Source organism: Saccostrea echinata, unplaced genomic scaffold (genome assembly GCF_033153115.1).
Source record: "Saccostrea echinata isolate AGI-Se365-2 ecotype Australia unplaced genomic scaffold, CSIRO_AGI_Sech_v1 ptg000005l, whole genome shotgun sequence".
NCBI lineage: Eukaryota > Metazoa > Mollusca > Bivalvia > Ostreida > Ostreidae > Saccostrea > Saccostrea echinata.
Window position 1 is genome coordinate 16,470,377 of NW_026889754.1, and position 24,001 is coordinate 16,494,377.

General features: G+C 32.7%; 1 protein-coding gene across 1 annotated transcript; it reads right to left on the reverse strand.

Moving 5' to 3' along the window:
* Positions 1-4,318: 4,318 nt before the first annotated feature.
* LOC133179722 (uncharacterized) lies at positions 4,319-6,878 on the reverse strand. Its single transcript, XM_061314415.1, has 4 exons — positions 6,860-6,878; positions 6,378-6,668; positions 4,442-4,717; positions 4,319-4,356 (listed from the first exon to the last, which is right to left on the reverse strand). Exons 1-4 carry the CDS (start codon positions 6,876-6,878, stop codon positions 4,319-4,321), a joined length of 624 nt encoding a protein of 207 aa, XP_061170399.1.
* Between the last annotated feature and the right edge of the window lie 17,123 nt (positions 6,879-24,001).

A 24,001-nucleotide genomic window follows, 5' to 3' on the forward strand; every position in this document is an offset into this window, starting at 1 on the left:
GCAGCACTTTTCATGGCCCAGTGATGTTTTTAAATAATTATTTTCACTAAAAGAAATGAATTATCTCCGGGGTAGTGTTGAACTTTTCACTTTTTCATTAAGGCAATTTTTCTATTTATAGACGTCACGTGATGACGTCGTAGTGGAGTGCTTCTTTTAGCCTAAGACTCAATGACGTCTATACAATGGATAATAAAAGTAAATGTTTTATCTATGGTTTTTCCGATTTATCAATGTTACATTTTACGAAAAAAGTCTAAATTCGCCGAAATATGATCTGGGTACTGCCTTAACATACCTGCGAATGTTCAGCTTGTAAGTGATCGTTTATTTGTGAATGGTCAATTATACGACCCAGACAGTCATGAATCTGCTGATTGCGACCCAACAGAACCTATGAACTATGTTCAAGTTGTGCAGGATGGCACAAACACAAGAAATGCATCTGATCCGATCGATAGGGACGAGCGGCCGCAAAGCCCAGGACAAATACGGAACACTATTGAAGCGGCCAAGACTGCCCATATGGTTTAAATATTTTCTCATGGAATGTAAACAGATCAATTGTAAATAAGCTAGATGATGAAAATTTTGTTGCAGTTATTCGAAAATATGATACTGTATTTCTTTCAGAATGCTGGATTGATAAAAACTAGAATTTTTCAGAGCGTATTTTACATGTAAGTACAGTATTTGACATAAATATATTTCAAAGGAGTAAAGGAAAAGGTGGGGGTCTCATCTTCAATAAGCATCCAGATAAGAGTGTACATATTCTGAAATGCATGTATGATACTGCCGTTTGGATTAAATTAGATAAAAGCCTAGTTGTATGCCCTAAAGATGCATATACGTGTTTTTGTACACATAAAAATAATGTTTATTATAATCTGTATGATAAGAATATTTTCGAGGAGCTGGAATATGATATGTTAAACTATAGTGAATAGGGTTTAATTGGTCTCATTGGAGATTGGAATAATCGGGTGGGTACTCAGAATATATAGAATCTGATGAAATTTCGAATGCGTTACATAAAACGCTGGAAGATATTTTGAATAATGATTCAGATAGTGATATGTCAGTGCGTTTAACAGAAGATAATAATACTAATAATTTTGGTAAACGTATGATTGAAATGTGTAAATCTTTTTTTTTCGAATATGTACATGTAATGGTCGAAGACCCGGAGATATTAACGGTAAACTGACTTTTTACAGTCACCTGGGGAGTAGTGTAATATACTATGCAGTAGCTGATTATGCATTGTTTGGACATGTAGTCGATTTTGAAGTTCTTGATTTCAATGAATGGTCTGATCATGCCCCAATATATCTTATTTTTAATAAATGTACAGAAGAGCCACTGGACCAAATTTCTCAGGATTTCAATGGTATAAGTGGTACTGATTACTTTTATAACTGAAATAACAGAGAATTTGAAAAATGTACTGATTCAAATGGTATAGTATACTCAATGGAGGATGGTGTAAATATCTCCGAATCTATTTCTAATTTTACACATTGTCTGAATTAGGTTTTTGAGCAATATTGTAAACATAATGTATGTAATAAACAAAAACGTAAGGATGTTGTTAGAAATAAACCCTGGTTAAATGAGAGATGTAGAGATTTGTATAGAATTTACAAAGAGAAACTTTTTTATATTCAATAGATGTAGAAGTCATTTTAATAGACAATTATTGATTAAATCTTAAAACGATTATAAAAAAAAATGTATGTATAGGGCAAAATGTGAGTATATGCGATGTCAAGGTAGCCAGTTAGAATATCTGAGGCGCACTTCACTAAGAGAATTCTTTGAAAAATTTTAAAGAATCATAGGCCAGACAACAAGAATCATAGGCCAGACAACAATTGTAATCTCAGTGTAGAAGAATTTTATGAACATTTCAGAAACCTAGCTAGGAGTCTGTAAAGATGTTACATATACAGATTTTCCAAATACAGAATATGATATGAATGCTGTATTTGGTGAACTAGATGTTAATATAATTGTTGAAGAGGTTGTAGATGCTATAAACTGTTTAAAAAGCAGAAAATCGCCAGGAAAAGATAATTTGATAAATGATTATTCAAATATACATGTGAAGACCTTATCCCACTTTTAACAAGAACATTTAATGTTATTTTTGATACAGGTAATATTCCTCTCACATGGTGTGAAGGTGAAATAGTACCTATCCTTAAAAAGGCCGACCCAGAAGTAACAGATAACTATAAGGGCATTGCCCTCATGAGTTGTATGTTAAAAATATTACAACAGTACTATACTTAATAATAGACTGATGAAATTGTCTGAAAGTAAATGTTTAACTGATGCACAGTTTGGATTCAGACCAGGGGTTGGTACCATAGACGCAATTTTTGCACTGCAAAGTATAATTGATAAACATCTTTCAAATGGGAAAATTCTACTGTTGTTTGTGGGCTACCGTTAGGCATTCGATAGTATTAATAGAAATTCTCCTTTAAAAAAGCTCATAACATTAAGAATCATGGGGAAAATGTTTAACAGTACATGGTCTCTGTATAAGAATGCCAGGAGTTGTGTGAAATACAAAAAAAAAGAAAAAAAAAAAAAGAAACCCCAATAATTTTGTGACTTTTTTTAGAGTAGAACAAGGAGTCCTTCAGGGAGAAGCACTGTCTCCTCTACTTTTTTCTTTATATTTAAATGATTTTGAGAATGCTTTTATCATGTCTAATTGTCAAGATATTAATCTCCAAGAAGTGTCATTGTTTTTAATGTTTTATGCATATGACATATTATTTTCCGATTTTCTCCTTAGGGATTACAAAATTGCTTGATGTCCTTTTCTCATATTGTAATGACGGGAATTGTCTGTAAATGTAAGTAAAACTAAAATAGTAGTATTTAGGAAATCTGGTCGATTGAATCAAACTTATAAATGTTATAATAATGATGAGGAGGTTGAAGCTGTCAATCAGTTTACTTATCTTGGTGTCTCACTGACATACACAGGTAATTTTTATAAATAAATCTCAGGTAAAATTGGCTACTCCAGGGAGGAAATTTATGTTTAAACTTTTGAAGTTAATGAAAAATGTACATTTTAAATTACGTTACTCGTTTATCTTTGTTTGAAACTTATGTAAGTAGTATATTAAATTATACAAGTGAAATGTTGGGATTCCACGAAGGTGATGCTATAGAGAAAATACATTTAGAATATCTCAAAATTATGTTGAAAGTGAGAAAAAATACGTCGTCGTTGATGATCTATAATGAACTTGGTTGCTTACCTCTTTTTATTCAAAGGAAAATTCGTATTATAATTTTTTTTTAAAATTAGTGGAGTCAGAAAATTGTATATTGAAAAGTATTTACCAAGATAAGCTTGAAAGAATCGAGACAAGTCCTTGTACAAAATATAATTGGTTACTTAATGTAAAATATTTACTATTTTTATTAGGGTTTGGAGAAGCTTGGTATTCTCAAAATACTACGAACAAAAATATGTTTTTAAAAATATTTAAACAATGATTTCTTGTTACATTCAACAAGAATGTAAGGCTTTTTTTCTTCCTCACCAATGTGTTGTGTGTATAGATATCTAACAAATAAGCTGTGCATGCAATCCTACTTAATGAAACCAATTCCAGCCAAATATATTCAAATGATTGCAAAATTTAGATTAAGTGCGCTTTTTTAATGATTTAGAAGGGAAGATTTACTCATATTCCTAGAGAGAATAGATTATGGTTTTTTCTGTCAATTGGAGGTTGAAGATGAGTACCATTTTATTTTGAAATGTTCACTTTATCATGAGTACAGGAAATTGTATATTAAAAAAGTATTATTGGTATAGACCTAATATGTATAGACTTTTACAATTATTATCACCTGAAAATTTGAGTGAACTAAGTAATACAGGAAATTTCCCAAGAAAGCAGAAGCACTTAGAAATTCACATCTGTAAACTAAGGATTTTTTTCTGTAATGTTTTGTTGGAAATATTGTACACAAATAATATTATGTTAAAACAATGTATGTAAATATTTTATGCATGTACATTCTTTCTGTTCTATACATCCTGTATTTTGTAATTGCTTACTGATAATATAATCTAATAAGCCATATGGCTTAAGGAATACATAAACAAATCAAACATTTATATGTGATACCTATCTGATTCTCACCCAATAGTAATGTGCGACACCTATCTCATTCTCGTTAACTTTTTTTTTTCGCTTTAAGAAATGAAACGACACAAATCTGCAAAGGTCGAGAAGCTTAGCTGTCTCAGAGGTCGGAGACAAGCGTCATTATGAAGTCATACAATACTGACTTGCAGCGATGACATGAATCTACCTTTTCAAACATTTACCTATGTCTTTAAGACAAAAAGACATAGAATATGTTCCCAGGAATACTATTGATGACAAAGTAAACTTACAGGTAACGTTGATATGAAATGACTGAATCCTGCTCTCAAACTCAGATGATTTTCCTTCACAGCTGTAATTGCTTGTGTCAGAACACTTAGCATCTTTTATCCATGTGTAATTAAAATGGCCTTCCCCAATGATCTTGTTAGCAGTGAGCTTTCTGAGGATAACTTCTGGAGTGGGATTTCCTCCAAGGAGACATGTAACATTAAGAGGAGTGCCTTCATTAATTGTTGATGAATATTGAAGTTTTTCATTAATGTACACTCGAGGGTCCTCGAAATCTGTAAAAAAAAAAAAAAAAAAAAAAAAAAAAAAAAAAAAAAAAGGTTCATAAATTAAGCTGAAATGTATTCTTCAAAACCAATATTAAATCATTTCAATTATTTTTTTAAAGGTTTTATATTGATATATAGCACCATTAACTAATAATTGTCAAAACCTTATTACATATATACCCCGCTTGAAAAGCGTGAGTATATAGTGATGGAGGTGTTCGTCAGTACGTCTGTTAAACTTAGGGGTAGCCATCCCTTAGTCGCAACTCCTCCTATACAACTGAATAAAATTTAATGAGACTTTCAGCGAATCTTTCATACAGTGTGCCATTGTGCACCTCCTATTTTGCATTTCGATTAGAAACATATTTTCCATAGAAATGAATTGACACAACTATTCTTTCTAAAATATTGAGGGCACCCATCGCTTATCCAAAACTCCTCCTATACCTCTAAAAATCTGTATGTGACTTTCACAGAATCTTTATTAAACAGTGCCATTGTGCTCTTCCTATTTTACATTTCGGTCGGACAGATATTTTGGGGTTTCCAATAGTAAAACATTGACTTTGCTATTATGCTCATATAAGAAGGGGAAGAATCATTTTGTGAGCTCACAGTACCTCTATTTATAATATTAATATTCAATGATCAGTATGGTTACAAACTTCGTCTGTCAATAATTTGCAAACTTTGATTGAAATATGTTTGAGGATATTCAAGAGTCAGGATCTACCTTCAAAGATGCAACTTAAACATCCTTGTCACTGGTCAATCCTTATATATATATATATATATATATATATATATATATATATATATATATATATATATATATATATATATATATATATATATATATATATATATATATATATATATATTTCTCATATACGATTCCGGAATATTATCTAAAAAGAACACTAAATGTTTCCATTGTATAAGTTTAATATAATTTTTTTGCATTTCTGACAAAATATTTCTTCGATGACCTTTCATGTAAAGTTTGCCAAGCACATTTCATTGGTAAGCCATTGATTCCTTTTTCTTTCAGTCATATGATATTTTGAGTATGTTTGGAATGCAATCTGAATCAAGATTTTCTCCTCACATGACCTGCACTTTGTTAATTCACTCAGTCCAGAAGATAAATATTTCTTATTTGCATTGAATTTTTAAAGTAGTTGACTGAATGTAATAAGCTAATAAAGAAATTAGAAATGAAGAAATCCATTGCACAAATGAACAGTATATCTAAACATATTTACAGTCACATTTTTTATCTCGAAGAGTTCATATAATTCGAGATACTGAGGTTAAAAAACATAATATATATTAAAAATCCGTAGAAATTTCAGTATGTAAATAATGTAAATTTTCCAATACATCCAAAGACCTATAATGAACACAACTTGAAATTCCTTAGTTTTCAGCATTGTATTTTTGAAAATGCACAACAAATAGTTTTCAATTAAAGAAAAAAAGGAGAAAAGAAAGAAACAGTGTGTGCAAATGCATCTGGCCCGTCTTTTTTTGGACGGGGAGTGGGTTTACGTGTATATATATATATAGTTCTATTTGTTCTACTATCTCACCAATTTCCGAAAAATTCTTTCTTAGATTTCACAATAGATAATGGGAATTGGTTATTGTACAAAACACTTACATAGAATTTTCAACTTGATGTCTTTATTCGCACTTCCTACTCTGTTGATGGCTACACATCGTATAAGAGTCATCCTAGTTCTGTCTGCGTTTAGCATTGGTAAAGGTAATGAAGAAATGTCATAGGATGTATCATTAACAAAATCCCCTGACGGATGTTTATACTTCCATTGTAAGGTACAAGGTGGATTACAGTGAGCTGAACAGTTGTACGGACCTAATGGTTTCCCATCTTTTATTGTTATTGTATCATTACCAGGCTTAGGGGTTATCATAACACTTTCTGGACCATCTACAAAAAGAGAAAGTGGGTAAAACTGATTGTTCAGAACATCATACACACTGTATTTCCCTAGATTCCTTGGCTGATTGTAAAAATATGCGTAATCCTGAAAAGTTTTTTTTTTGTTTAATTAGTGAATTTTGCTAATCTACAATGTAAAATTTGTTTTTCTTTTTTTGAGGTTTGTAAAATAAATTTACCTTTCAGATTATTGTACATATTTGAATATAGTAAAATGACAGAAAAATTATCAACAGTAATAATGAGAATTTTTTTTTAAAAGAAAAAGACATGTACAAGTTTTTCCACCATCTCAAAGGCTGCTGAGTATCATAATTTGGGATTGTATGTGTGTAAAGGAAATATGAATTTGAAGTGTTGTAGAAGGTTATATAAACAGCAGAGATTATAATTATACAGACACAGTAATTCTTTTCTTTTGGCCAAATATTTTCCAGATAATCAGTATGTATTTATGGACAGTAATGCTCCCCGTGCATAGAGCTTATATTGTAAAAGAATAAACAGTCAGTAACAATATATAATGAAAAAAAAAAAAAAAAAAAAAACATGTCCGTAAACTATATTCAGATTTCACTCGCATAGTAAGTTAAATTAAAAGTCTACTTTCATTTTCTATAGACAGCCATGCAATAGCAAAAACGTGAGTAAGGCGGCGGTTCCGGTTGTCGGATCTAACTTACTGGCAATTTTTAATGAAACTGACAACAGGCAATCGTTTATTTATTTTACAAAAAGTCATCACTGAATTATTCAATCAAAACTTGATTTAAATTACGTAAAAGAAATAAGTTGTGATAACCGATTAAAAAGAAATTATTTTCATCATTCACCGATATTATTATTGACGGAAACTTCTAGAACATCACATAGCGTCGGACCCGATGTTAAACAGAAAAACGAGGCGATTATAGCTGCATGAACATATAAAAAAAACTTTTGTGTGAATGGTCATTGAAATAATAGTTAATCATTGAAAACACTAAGTTGTGAATATATTTATATTTCAAAGACTACTAGTAGGTTTTCCTAATAAATTTATCGGTAGAATTTGTATATTCCTCACTGAGAGCATAGTGGCAACGAACCCGAATTACAATTTGCACCGTAATAAATTTGCTTACATGAAAAGAGAAAATTAATAAATAAGGTATTGTTGAAATACAACTAAAGCCGTTAAAATTTTGTGATTTAATCAACACATTTCATTTTCTTTTTGAATACGGTCTTTTGTATCAAATTCTCGGCCCATTCATATGGTGTTAAAAACTTAATGTTTACAAAATAAAAAAAAATTCAATTTATCATTAAAATGTGCACATTCGCTGCTTTTATCCTTGACGGAAATGAAACAAGAGTACCCGAAGTACAATATTCATAACATAGTTTAACAGGTTTCACAATATACGTCAATTAATGAAATTGTTATTTTTCAAGTTTTTACAAAGGCGGGGGGGGGGGGGGGCACGTATATTTACTACTTCTCTAAAGCGAAATGCGGGATTTGAACAAAGTATTTCTTCCTGCTATAAGCCTGTAGGCTGTCAGTAGAAACTACAATATATATTATTGGAATTTTTCTGTCGGCATTGGTATAAATTTAATTCCCAACGCTTAGGCAGGATTTCCTCTAATGTTTATGTATGTATACATGTACATGTATTTGAATTTGCGTAATTCTTTTTTATGTTTTACTCTAATTGTTCTGCTTGTTCATCTTATGCAAAGAATGTTCCCGTCCATATGAATAGAATGTCATCATTTATCGAACAATCTTCAAGCAGATATCAAAATTTATACAGGTCTGGGCGATTTCCAAATATGGAAGTCAAGAACGATAACCGTGAATTGCTATAAATAAACAGAATAAACAAGGTGTTAGTCCTTCTGACCAATTAGATAACGGCATTTAGACGAACCCATGAGAAAATAAATAAAACACGTGGTTTTCAAGTTTTTTGCTCAAAAGATGTTTTTAGAATAAAAATTTTGTAAACTTGATGCACATTTAGGAATGATTTAGCACATATGACAATTCTATCGTGAACAAACATGACTTGAAAGCTTAGAAAAAAATCTAAGTGGGACTAAAAATCTGTCACTACGAGGTAGCAATCCCAAACGTTTAACTTGTGTTAAGAAATTTGATAAAAAATACGACAGGTTTTCAGTTTTTAGGGCCTGACATAAAAATGTTTTCATATTGGAATATAACAGTCTTAATTATTTCCTGAGTATTTATTACAAAATCGTCCATGCAGTTTCTGGTATGCGAGGTAAGATATGGTGATATAAAGCATTCATGTTTATTCCCTTTTCTCTATGTTTTTCACCTTTCCTCATGTCCATTATAAAGTGTATATAACATGGTATTCGGCGCTCATGAAACCCGTGTTATTTTAAAAATTACATGTAGTCTCAACAATGAATGCTCTATACGGATGGAAACTACGCGTTATCGATGAAAATCGGACGGCTGAGCAAAATTATATTTACTAACATAGAGTATGTTCTGTATAAATGCTATAATTGTACTTGATAATAGCTTGACGATGTGATCTATTTCTCCCGTAATTGATCGCATTGTTAAATGCATTAATTTTTTTCTTTTCCGAGATGAAAATCTCAAGTTTGGTCAAGGTAAATATGTGGGAAATACTTTATTCTTCCAAACTTTTCATCTTACTTCTAAAATTTTTTTTATCAAAAAAAATATTTTGAGGAAAAAATCAAAAGCACGTGTTCTCTTTTTGTTCCTTTGAAATATGTTTTGGGGTGTGTAAAAATGCTGTTGTCTGATTGGGCAGTAAAATATTGACGTGTATCTGATGTATTTTTATAGCAACTTTCAATTATCGTTCTTGACTTCCATATTTTGAAATCGTCCAGACCTGTTATATAATGATTGAAATGGAACAAAGATTGAAATGTGTCAAGATGAGGAAAATTAAACTATGGGTTTTAGATATTTTGGAGATTCAAAAAAATTCAACGCAATTTTTTTTTTTTTTAGAAAGAATCAGAAATGGCGTCAAATTAATTACCTTGAAAAAAAAGTATGACAGTTTACGTACTGACGATAAAAATTACAATATTCAACAATTGAACAGAAAAAATGTATACATCAGTATATTTAACAAAGGATGACTGCACTTAAGGACATGCGAAATTTGCGACAAAATAAACTTTCAAAACAAGCATTTTTCTTTTCATTGCAAGAATGGTCAACATCCAATCTACAACTTTTTGTTTTACATTTAACAAAAGTGTGTATTTACGAGGTTTGAATCTGTTTTCAAAGGCAGGGATCGTCACAATTTCTTGAATCTCCGTTCGATAATGAGGACGCCCACTTTTCACTGACTTAATACATAGTCAGCGCATGTTTGTCTAATTGTTCTACGTTTAACAGTAATTGTATATTTGCATAAATAATAATGTGTCAAAAGGAGATTAATAGACAAACATGCGCTCATGGTTAAAAGAGAAAATAAACTGCGTCTTCTTACATTTGCTCTCTGTGTTGTAACCAAGGATTGTGACATGTTGAATATTATAATTCACCACGTGATTTCTTACCTCAGGTAACTTTGTGAATACTAAATTCCGTCACGTGACTTGTAAGGTAGCATGTTTTGTGCTAACTAGGACACTGTGTTCGAACACGTCAAGTCATCTGGCATTGATATAAAATCTGCTTTAATTACATTGACGTGCTCATATTGTAATTTCGTATTGAAATTTTTGTCAGAAGTGTATTTGTGCCATACAGAATGGAGAGGGAGATTGGAAAGAGTGATCACGTTTTTTTTTTTTCCAAACATATTGTTATTTATCAAGTCTAATTTTAGACCCATTCTTACAATGTTAGCTCCTCCTCTCACGCATATCTAATGTTCAATCAAGGGCAGGTAAGTGTATATTCTCTATATTTGGAAAGCAGTAAGTACAAAAAACATTGAATCATTTTATTGTATCACAGTCTAAAATCATTTTAAGATTTAAATTTGGTTCCAAATTGACAGGATTCTTTCATAAACATACAAAAGTGAAATAAGGTTAAGATATAAAAGCAACAGAAGCAACCGAAAAAGACCCAAAAACAGGCGTTAAGTGTAGTCATCCTTTAAAAGTACGTTTCACGACCTAACTATCACTACAAACTTAATTTTAGAATCTTCTTTTTTGCACTGAATTATTGAAATCAATGTTCTGAGAGTACTGATGGGAGTTGATTTTAATGACGGTTTCAATAAAATTAAATGTGTGTAACCTTGTTCACAATTTTGAAATAAAGTACAACATTAATGCTTCATAATTTGGTATGCAAGCAAATGACTAAGATGTCACGATTCTACAGAGTCAAAAAGGGAAGGGTTGTTTTTATTTGACCATAACTTTTGAATGATACTCTGCTCGATGGGCAAGTCACTTATAAGATTAAGGATTCTGATTGGAAATCGAGTAAAGGACGCAATAATTTAAGTAAGCACAATTAGACTTCTTTGCTGCTCTCAGAGTAAGCGGATGTGGCATAAAGTTAAAAGGAACACTAAGATTTAACCTACTTTCTTGCGGAACAATTAATTAATTTTTACAAATAATGCTCAGTGGTTACAATTTCTGCTACTGATCTTGTGCTAAAAAAATGAATAAAGTATATTTTCACACAGGTAAAATAATACAGAAGGGTCAATATCTACCACGTTTTCCCCAAATATAAGCTTTTTGTGGAAAAATTGTTCATTGAAAGCCTCCCCCCTTTTTTGTTGCAGTTAACTCAAATGGTCGCAAAGGAATATATAAATTGAATGTGTCTGTCGAAGAGTTTTACTCCCCCTCCGTGTAATAAGATTTTTTTGAGTTCAGATCCCCCTTTTTCCCTTGTCAAAAATTGTTCCAGTAAGTTGTTGTTTTTCCATGGCTGCCCCTCCCCCTTTTAAAAACGATATTTCTGGTAATAACTGAAAAAAAATGTTACATTTCAATTTTATTCGGTGACTTTAGTAAAGCTAAAGAGTGACATTTCAGACTTTCTGGAAAGCCAAACTTGTTATACAATTACAATTATATGTAAAACATTTATAAAATACTTTCTGATTTTGTGCAATTATATTTGAAAAGAGTATTATATTATTATTCAGAACAAATCAAACACAAAAAATACTCACACATAGGATTGATCTGGACATATTCACTTCGATCAGAAATATTACGTTGGATACCCTTAAATTTTTCCTGTGATTGACATGAATAGCGGTTGTATTTAATTGCTTTTGTTACTAGGAATTCATATGCCCTATTTCTTTCATGGATTTGGATTGCGTCATTGATGTACCACTTGTATGACAAAGTAGCAATCCTGGAGTAATAGTCGGGTGCAGAGGTTGAGTAACTGGAGCAGGTCAACGTAGCTTGGGTGTCTACAGGTACATGGATATTTCCTTTGATTATTGGTTTCGTCGGTTTGTCTGAAAATGTATATATTTCACAAACGTGCATTGTTGTCTATATTTAGTCCTAGCAACATCTAATGAAGAATCTTTACTACATTCTTGAAGAGGTAAACAATCAATTCTTTTGTAATAGAAGCAATATTTAAACAAGGTTTATGTTGGACAAAAGAAAATTCAACAATGCCAAGACATTCGCGGTTTTCCATTCCTAATAGGACGTAATTCTCTATCCTTAAATATTCATCATGCATATAATACTCTGATATAACTTTAAAGGTTTTTACGGTAGAAAAATGATTTACCAAGAGAAAGTTTTAAAACTTTAATAAACTTAGCAGTAATAAATTAGCAAATATTGCATTGAAGTCTATAGGTACAAGCGATTTTTAACGATAAAAATTCAAATAATAAGACTATCAATTAATACTGTGGTGGAGAAAGATGCATTAAATCATCAGAAATAGAATGACAATTGAAAAGGGTTTTTTACCAGAAAGATTTTTCTAACTTGATTTTTATCAATTTAAAACAGAGGGAGATAACTCTTCAACAAAGGACAAGGTCATAAATTAGGACACACTCCACCCTTACATGCAACTAGTACTAAATGGGAAATATGTCTAAATATACTGAGTTTTCAAGCCCTACACATCTGTTATGCATTCAATTTCATTGAAACTGATGCTATAAGGGATGAACATCTAATGAAAATATTTGAGAGGTTTCCATTTGCAACTGAAATTCTATAACAATACACAAATGTGAAGTTAATGCTACGATTCTCATATTACGTCAATTCTATACAATTGTAAAATGTTTATAAGGGAAACATCACAAATAATCAGGTCTGAGTACGGTTGTAACTCGCAGGCGCTTGCGCTTGTGATGTATCCTTTCTAAACAGTCCATTTTAGCTTTATTATCCTGAAGAATCTTAAAGGACTTATCGCATGTTTCTAAATTATTTGAAATCAAAAGTGTAAAACGTTCATTATGACCACAGTTTATAAATTTTGTGCTTTTACTGCTGATAAACAGCGGTAATTAATCATAATCAATTATTGACTCAAATGAAAACCCCGGATTTAAAAATCTAAGTTAATTAGATTTGATCACGTGATCCTGTGATGTCAAAGGCGACAATGGCTACTCAGCTCTTCACGTTAATCTTACGAAAATATACGCGAAACAACGCGAAACAACCTGAATTTCCTGCGTTGTCGACGATCAAATCATTTCCTTTATCGATATTTATCGATATGAAATTGAATACCCAACCTTATATGTTAGGATTGTCAGCAAGAAAAAATCTGAAATATCTGTTAACATTGAAAAAATAGCAGCGACGATAGCAAGGGCGAAGACGAAGAAACTCGCCATCAGAATACAATTTGATTTGTCATCTTATCACATGTATTTACGTATTTGATTCACAAATTTAAAATTATATAACTTTGTTGTATTCGTTTTTAACATAATATTAATTCATGCAAGTCTCCATATGTTTATCAAAGGATGGCGATCTTGAAAAATTTCCCGATCACGAAACATTGCCGTAATCAGAGTTACAGGTTCTAAATGTTTGGAATAAAAAACGAAAATATCTCATAAGCCTTATACCTTAGAACTAGTTAAGTTTTCTATAGTTATTGAAAAGCACGTTAGGAATTAATTTTTTCAGCATTTTTGGCAATTAAGCTGCATTTGCCGTTGATAACTCCGTAAATAGTGTGTATATTCTCATCTCTCTATCACTCAATTGTCGCCTATGACGTCAGAGCAGTATTTCGCCGAAATCCGACTGAAATATGCATATTGCCGTATTTGAATTTCAACTCCCAATATCTCTTAAAATATGCTTTCAACAACGTTTACTGTATTCAGTATTTTAATAAACAAGGTTGTAGATAATATTTTTCATTAAATTACGATTTTTTTTTAAAAATCATGCGATAAGTCCTTTAATTGAATAAAATAGAGTAGAAAATAAACCTCTTTTGTTTTCCTACCCACTGGTCTGATTCCATTATTTCAAAATATGTCAACAGACATTTATCACTGTCAACGTTACAAATTATTGTATTAAAAATTACATACATTGTATATGAGTTATCTCGCTCACGACATGTTATTTCCATCTAAAGGGAAACAACACGTTTGTCCCCTTGTATACTCGCTTGCGCTATTTCATTGTATTCTGAAGGGAGGCAACGTTAACACAGTTTTCACCCTGCGGGTAAGGAACACACCACAAATTTGTCTCCCTGAACATGGCATGCTCTAAACCAATCAGATTGACAGATTTATTATTCTGAAGGATATAATGGATAAATTCAGTTAGGGATTCAATTTTGTAAAGGATACTTTATTGATTATGACAATATATGTGCAAATTATCAAAAATCTTTTTAGGGGAAATGATGATTTTTGAAAAAAATATATCAAGTATATAAAATGACTTACTATTGACCACTAGGACTACACCTCCCTCCGAACCAGCCCCAAATTTTGTTGGTCCTCCAGTGTAAAAACCGGAATCACTTGTTTTTATATCCTTTACCTCAAATGTAATGTTGGTAGAGTTATATGGCCGGCTGTGGTAAATGTATTTTGGTTGTGAATCCGGTATTTCTCCATTTATTGTGATTATGATGACTTCAGTTTCATTATACATATGATATATAAAGTATAACCCAGTTTGTGGAAAAGAAGAAGCATTCCATGATATAATCTTTGAATCTCCAATCTTAGCGTCAACTCGAGAAACTGAAAAAGAAACCAAAGACAATAATAATTTGCCGATGAGCCTTAAAAATATATCATGAGTTTGTTTGTTGTTTAACGTCCCTTCGAGAATTTTTCACTCGCATTGAGACGCCTCCACTTGCCGGTGGAGGGCTGCAAATTAAGACCTGTACTCGGCACTTAGGGCCTTTGAACAGTAAGGGATCCTTTTCGTGCCAGCAGCTACTGCGACACGGGTCCTCGGTTTGTACGGTTTCCTCAGAATGTCCGGTCTCTACTTCCCGGAATGGGATTCGAACCGGCGACGTAAGGATCAACTCCTTACTCCGCGACTGTAAAGCAAACGCACTAACTACTGCGCCATGTGGGCGACTATATTATGAGTAATTTTCAGATCAGTCATCCATTTTACAGTATATATTTGAAAGTGTTAGCTTCCTCTTGGAAAATCTGGATACTTTCTTGAGATAACGAACAGTGATCACAGAAATTGTAATATACAGTAAAGCGGAATGCAAGGAATGAAATCAAACGATGTTTTATTCTATATAGAAATCAGTGTGATTTAACATATTCTATTTGATACCTTTGGAGCCAGAATTCTACCTTTATCAAAGACAAAGGCTGCAGCTCTAAGGCTCTGGCACTTTGCAAAAATCTCATCCCTTTTGTTTTAACTTAACAGAGATTTTCATAAACATCCAAACAAAAAACTGGTATCAAAATGGACTTCAGAGTGTCAACAAGTATTTAACATATTAAAAGAAAAGTTAACTTCCTCTCCATTATTGGCTTTTGCACTTTTCAGTGAACCGTTTATATTTGAAATACACGCAAGCAAAAATGGATTAGGAACAGTTCCTTCCCCAAAACAGGAGGGAAAATTACGGGTAATTGCGTTAGCAAGTAAAACGTTGAAACCAAACGAACGTAAAATGAAAAACCTTAGTAGTATGAATCTTGAATTACTGGCACTAAAATGGAATGTTACAGAAAAATTCTGGGATAACTTGATTTGCAACAAATTTATTGTGTACACGAATAACAATTCTCTACGGTACTTATCTTCAGCCAAATTGAGTGCTTAAGAGCATTGCTGGGCGTCACAACGGCTAATTTCGACTTCCATATTAAATACAGCTCTGGAAAACATAACACAAAAGGTGATGTACTATCGAGATTACAATCACCTTCAATTCCAAGTGATTTGAAACAGAAAGATATTTCAAGTGCAATTATTACTGCACAGTCCACACTTTAGGATATTGTAAAAAAGTAAAGATGAAAGAGTTACATATAAAAGACAGGGCATTATCTACATTGAAGCAGTACATATTCAACAAAACTGCCATCTGTGAAGGTTATTGTTTGTTTGTATGTTGTTTAACGTCCCTCTCGAGAATTTTTCACTCATATGGAGACGCCACTACTTGGTTACACCCGCCTTGTGCTCCTTGTCCTGATCGGAGAAACAGAAAAGTCCGAAGGAATTAAGTGTTTGCTTGTTTGTTGTTTCACGTCCCTCTCGAGAATTTTTCACTTATATGGAGACGCCACCACTTGCCAGTGGAGGGCTACAAATTTTGACCTATACTAAGCACTCAGGGCCATTGAGCAGTGAGGGATCTTTTTCGTGCCAGCACCTACTGCGACACGGGACCTCGGTTTATACAGTCTCATCCGAAGGACCGGTGTCCACGTCCCACAGTGGGATTCTAACCCGCGACGTACGGATCAACTCCTTACCCCGCGACTCTAGAGCAGACGCTCTAACCACTGCGCCACGCGGGCGACTAGGAATTCAGTGTGTATATAATGGCCCAACAATTAATATGAAAAACGTAAGTCAAAATTTGACCTAATGCTAGATTGTATTTGATAAGGTCATTGTATCCACCATAGAACTTGTGAAATGATGACTTCAAATGAAACTGTTGATATCCTTGTTTCATCAACTTGTTGGTTAATAGCTTGCCTCGTTTTAAAAATTGATCGTACGTGGAGCATGCTCTTGCGTATCGAATCAACTGGGAGACATAAAACCATTTGTAGGTGATAAGGGTATATTGCTACGTACAGTACCAACCAGACCCAACCTGACACCAAAGCAGTCCCAGAAAGCAGTCCCCGGGACTGCTTTGGGACCGCTCTGGGACTGCTCTGGGACCGCTGTGGGACAGCTCTGGGACCGCTCTGGGACTGCTCTGGGACTGCTGTGGGACTGCTCTAGAAAGCAGACCCAGCAGTCCCAGCAGTCCCTGGGACTGCTTTCTGGGACTGCTCTGTTCACTCATGCGTGAAAAAGGTTCTGAGTGACATGATAGCTCCGCCCCTTGTGTATTCTGAATTTGCCGCTCCTTGTTGTTGTTTTGTTTACTTTCTGCAGAGAGGTGTTTAAGATAAAAGCAAATATAAAAAAAAAAACAAGTATTGATTTCTTACAAAAATTAAATAAATAGAGATACAGTGGTTAAACATGTCATTACTAAATGTCTTCAGAGGGCTGTAAATTTACACAATGGTAGTCTATAGAATTAATTTTAAGAAAATGAAAGTAGTTAAAAAGGGAAGTCAGGGGATGATTTTTATCCCTTAAATTAAACTTCAATACAGGTGTTTGAAAAAAAAAATTATCTAGGCCTATTTAAAAAACTAATGCTGTCAAATTACATATGTACTCAAAGTTTGCATTAGCAGTATTTAAAAAAAAAACAAACAAAAAAACAAACAAACTTGTCATTTCAGTAAGATACATGTATTCAAAGGAACGTACTGTACTGGATTTTTTTTCTTAATTGAAAAAGCTAATACCATGCTTAAAAAAGAGCACTCCATGCTATTTTTTACCACTCTCAAATAAAACCTAATAATTTATTTAATGACCATGAAATAAAATTATTTTACCATTCTTCTGTCGCATAAACGATGTGAACAATTATTCCGGGATTTATTTATGAATTAGTTTTTAATTTATAAACAAGTCATTAAAAGAGTACATTTATTTAAAAAATAAACATTTGAAAATATCGGGAATTGTGACTTGTTTCTTATTTCTTTTGTTTGTGTTTACCTGGCCGGTTAATACAATGGGATTGTATAAAATGGTGTCAACACCTGAGGTTTCAATCGCCTTTGGGCATAATTAGCAGAAAGTCAATGCATGTTATTTGGGTATCAGTGTTACACATCACTGAACACACTGGTCAACATTGACACTAATTTCAATCTATGTCATGCAAAAAATCTTAGTTTCAATAATTGTGTATAAATTTATTTCGGGATTAATTAATTTTAAACATAATCTGAGGGTTCCATTTGCGTGATTTACAGATGTACACTCGAACATTTATATAATAAAACACTTAAAACTGAGAATCTAAAGATAATTAAATTGGGAAATCATTGAAAATAATCATGACTGAAATATAATACTCGGCAATGTTTAACAAAGAATTTTTCAAAAGCTCCAATACTTAAGAAAAATGCATTCAGAGTATAGTATGGGAATTGGCCTTGCTCTATAATTATTATTATCTATTTAAAGCTAATTCTGGTATAAAATAAACAATTCAAGTTTAATTTTCTATATAAAAAAATAAATATGAAAACCAATATCAATCACAAAAAATGAAGAAATTGGTTTATTTTGGTTAAAAATTAATATACCAAATAATTGTGTTTAAATATTCATGTTATTAATAGGTGTGAACGTCTTCTTCATTCAATAATTATAATTTGTTTCTATACGCGTAATGTGATTTTTTTAACAGTTCAGAAATGACTGTCGCGTAAGAATTGTAAATATTTGTTGATACTACTCAGAAAGAATTGCTCATCAATTTCAACTGCCTTTTATATAGTTACATTGTTTATTGGTAATCTCATTCTGAGTAAGCTCCGCCCATTAAATTAATTAACCCCGCCCACTGGGACTGCTTTCTGGGACTGCTGGGACTGCTTTCTGGGACCGCTGGGACCGCTGTGGGACTGCCCTGGGACTGCTGTGGGACTGCTCTGGGACCGCTCTGGGACTGCTGTGGGACTGCTCTGGGACCGCTCTGGGACTGCTTTAGCAGTCCCAGAAAGCAGTCCCCGGGACTGCTCTGGGACTGCTTTGTGTCAGGTTGGGTCTGGTTGGTACTGTAAGTAAGGGAAGTTGACGATAGAAAAAAGTTGAAGTCATCACGTTTATCATGAAGTTTTGTTGTACCACTAAACGGATGTGTTGGACTCTGGTGTATCTTTAATTTCAAGCTCACTGGGATATATCGTGTCGATATATGAACGGAAGTAACTATTGTGAATTGATAATACGTCGTCGATATATCTGAATGACGAATTGAAGGCAGCAGTGAGCGTTTTCTTCTTCTCATGTAGTTTTTGAAAACATTCTGCTTCATATGAATACAGAAATAGATCTGCTAGTAACGGGGCGCAATTGGCACGCATAGAAATTCCAACAGATCGTTGGAAGACCTGATCTCCAAAAACTACATAGATATTGTCAATCAGAAACTCAAGCATCTTTTTTAATATCAATTTTAGAGTACTTGTGTGTACAATCAGATTTTTTTTAAACAAAGTAATATTGCAAATGAGCAATGACAAGGTAAGTATATTTACGAGTTCCATTTTTATTGAGAAACAGCTGTCTATGATGTCAAAAAGCCTGGACTATAATTTTTCGGGGGGAATGATTGTATAAAGTTTTGAAAACTCGTACGTTTTGATATTATTGATAAGGTAAAATTTTGTGATTTCAAATTTTCTAAAAATTCCTTGGAGTTTTTAAGTTTTAACATCTGATATACACAACTTCTTGAAAATACTGTTGTACAGTACTTCTGAAGTTTCTCCTTCACTGCTGTAAATATTTAAGTGAGGAGTAAAGAAAGAGGCTTTGTTGAACATTTATTGAAACCCGCTGTGTATTTATGTTTGTAAGGATTTTTATGGAGACGCCACCACTTGCCGGTGGAGAGTTGCAAATTTTGTCCTATACTCGGCACTTACGGCCATTGAGCAGTGAGGGATCTTTTTCGTGCCAGCACCTACTGCGACACGGGACTTCGGTTTATACAGTCTCATCCGAAGGACCGGTCTCCACGTCCCACAGTGGGATTTGAACCCGCGACGTAAGGATCAACTCCTTACTCCGCGACTCTAGAGTAGACGCTCTAACCACTGCACCACGCGGGCGACCACTTGTAAATAAAAAAAACCTCTAGATCTATTCTCCCTCATTCAGAACATACCTACTTGACATTAAAAAGGACATTGTTACGATTTTGGTTATATTTTGTATTTCCATTTTTATTGTTTAAGATATTGAATTATAATTTACTGCGCTTTATACCTTTTATTCTTAAACTGTTTCATGTAGAACATCACTGAATTCATGAATACATCTAGACATCATTGAAATGGTGACCATCTCAAAGGGCCCCGCGCAAATAATGGACAATGGGATGAAAAGCATTTCAGAGAAATTTTGCTTTGACCTTGATCTATAAATTGTCCATTTGGCATAAAACTTTTATTTCAGACTCATTGGGTAATGAGTCTGAAATAAAAGTCTTACCTAAAGCTATTTATTTTTGGTTCTGAACAAGATAAGGCAAATGAAAAATATTATTCAAGGTCACTGCACATCCTTTGACCACAGACACTCTGTATGAACCAGACTGGACCAAGGGGAGAAAAGATGTGCTCCGGACAAAGATTTTTCATATACAATTCTGCAATGACCTTAACCTTAGACCTTGAAACATAGTTCAAGGTCACTGCACACCATTTAAAAGAGACCTCGGACGAACAGATGGACACACTAATTACTATAGGTCGCCCGCAGAGAGGGGCCCTAAAACGTTTTATAGTCTACGGTCACGCCAGGGAATTTTATTTAAGGAAATACAATTTATACTTTGTTGTGGAACCTCATATTATAGAAAATAATTTAATCTGCAACATCTGCTTGAATAAATTTTCGTTCATTAAAATCAACTTCAATTTTACCAACAGAAAAAAAGAACCGTGGCTCATTGCACGTGTCTTGGGTAGTAACGAATCTGCACGCACGCACAAATACACAAATGTACAAATGTGTGTATCACATTTCTTTTGCATTAAATTTAATCATTTAATACAAAATCTTTTCATTTTAAAAAAAGATCATATTTAAAAAAGTATATATCCAAAATGAAATCACAAATCGATTATATTCACTGTAAACTTTTTCTCCATTTCTAAGTCATCAGGCACTTACATCGATTAGTGATTTCAGTTTTGGACATTTACTTTTTTTTTCAAATTATATATATATATATATATATATATATATATATATATATATATATATATATATATATATATATATATATATATATATATATATATAGGCGTTATTATCCCTTTTAAAAAGGCATTTTATCGCCTTGTAAAAAGGCATTACTACTCATTTCAAAAAGGCGTTATTACACATTTTCGAAAGGCGTTATAACACCTTTTCAAAAGATGATATGACGCCTTTTCAAATGACGATATTATGCATTTTCAAAAGGCGTTATTACGTCTTTTAAAAACACATTTCTAAAACGTTTCAAAAGGCATAATTATGCTATTTTAATAGGCGTTATTACTTCTTCAAAAAAGGTGCTTTAACGACTTTTCAAAAGACGATATCACGCCTTTTAATTTCAATACATGACTAACTTTTTCTACCCGGGTGGCTGAAATAATGACTCTCGAGACATGCACTTCACAATTTGGTACAAATTTAAAAAAAAAATTAAACAGATTGTAGTTAGATATCCAGGAAGAAAAATTGTTTAATGTGTAATATATTTTCGATATCAAACCAACTTAGTCCTCTGATTTCAGACACCTGGACCAAGGTCATGGATTACACACTTTTGTTTGAAAGCTAATTGCTCATTATACCCACGCAAATAATTTGCCTGCTTTCTTTTCCAATAGGAAAGAAAAAAATTTTCAAATGTGCAATATCTTTTAATATATGGCCAGTAAAGACTCAAGTCCTGGATTTTCACAAAGAGAGTTTTAATTTCTTTTAATACTCATGCAAACAGTTGCGAAATGTGCAGGAGCATAGAAAATATTTTTAGATATTACATGAATTAAATAGCTTTGATTCCACCATTCATATAACTATTAACATATATTAACGCCTTTCAATTTTTCGCTAGAACGCTTTTTAAACAGGCCCGTAGTATGAAGGGGGGCCCAAACCCACTATTTTACGAAAAGTCTTGTAGTTTAATAAAAAATATTTAAAGCCTGCTTGGCTCCTTTATATTTTGTTGCAGTATGGTCGAACAGAGGCAAATCATTGCATTTATAAAAAGCTTTACAGAAACAGAAAAGTAAGAGAAAGAACCCCTCGTCCTCCTTCTCCCCCCCCCCCCCCCCCCCACGAAATAGGCATTTCAATTTTTTGTTTTGTTTTGTGCTGTTATTTTTTTTTTTTGCTTGTCAATTTCTTGGGATGCTACATCCTTTCAAAAATGTTGCTACGGGCCTGTCAAAACTCCTTTAAAAAACATAATAGGGTGAATTCAAAAATAATGACCACCAAATTAAAATGTTTTAGAAAAATTCAACTAAACATAACATATTTTTCACTTATACGTGTATCATCATAATGTCATACTGTAAATGCGTTTAAGTTAAAATTCCTGAAGTGGCAAAAGAATACTGTATACAGGGAAATTTTCGCCCCCGTTTTATTTTCGCCCCTTTCGCCTTAACCTTATCTCGGCGAATTCAAAACGGGGCGAATTCAAAGAATACAGTAAAATTTCTAAAACAAAACTATGACTAGGCGTATTTAAAACGGGGCAAAATTGTTTGCAAGTGTGAGAGGGCAAAAATAATACATGGCGAACATAACCCTGTATACAGTATACAATTGCATAAATAGTTTCAGAATTTTTATAAGTAAATCTTTATTTGAAAAAATGAAATATCACTACATCCTAAAAGACTTTTTAAAATACATAATCAAAAGAAATTATAGTTTTTTATGCGTCAAAATGGTGGCAGGGATAAAAATGATTTAAACCTTGATTGAGTTTCTTCTCTTGTATATGTGAGAGAATCGGCTTTTTGATTGTTATTTTACATTATTATTTCAATTCTGATTTGAAAAAACAATTAATCTGAAAGAAATATGAACAACATAAATTCCCCCACAATCACTTTTTGTCCATTTAAGTCAATTCTTCAAATTTAATCATTTTGATATATAATTTTTCATACAAAAATACTAGATTTTGAAGTGACCCTATTTTACATTATTGTGTTGCACTCCTGACATCTAATATGTATTTTATTTAGCTTTGTCCTAAAAAATATAACACACAATAGCTCATTCAATGTTTGTGAATCAGTTTTAGAAGATTTTAGAAGAAAAAACTACTGACTTATAAAATGAATTACTGCGGTTGTAACAACCATATATATATCCTTGCCAAGGCGATTCAGTGTAAAATAATGATAAAAAAAATAAAATATTTTACAAAGGTCTGTGGACGTATAGCATAAATGCACTCGTATTTTAGAATTTTAATGCAATAATATATTTATGTGTAATTTCTGTTTTTTATGATGATTTATAGAGTAGCACTTCTACATGTATCTGTGGACATTTCCCCGTGATTATACTCGGACAAGATGATAAAAAGAGGCATTCATATTATTTGTCATAGATTAATTCAGAACTTGATACTGAAGTAATATGCTGTCATAGTTTTTATTAAACAGACAAATGAGAGAGAGAGAGAGAGAGAGAGAGAGAGGAGAAGATGTTTGTACCTGTATCAAACATAACTTCTTAATTTTTTTCTAAATATGTCAGGCAGTGTAAGTAACCCTTTTTTAATCAACAAATCCATTTGTTTGACAGTGATAATCGGTTCTTATTTTCCTGCTTCAAGTTAGCACGAAGTCCACGTGCTTGTCCTGTCAATCCAAATCATTCGACACTGTGCAGGTGTGAAAAACTCGTCACAACGAAGACGAAGTGCTAGTATTTTCAAGAAGTTTTAACATTTCTTTTGTCATTTCTAGGTCTGATTCCAACATTTCTAAATAAATAAATAA

Bases quoted from the DNA above. Each gene is read 5' to 3' on its own strand.
- LOC133179722 (XM_061314415.1), bottom strand. The intron at 4,718-6,377 runs GTAAGTGTTTTG...TTTTTTTTACAG, and splicing joins CATCAAGTTGAAAATTCTAT to ATTTCGAGGACCCTCGAGTG. The intron at 4,357-4,441 runs GTAAGTTTACTT...ATGTTTGAAAAG, and splicing joins ATTTCATATCAACGTTACCT to GTAGATTCATGTCATCGCTG.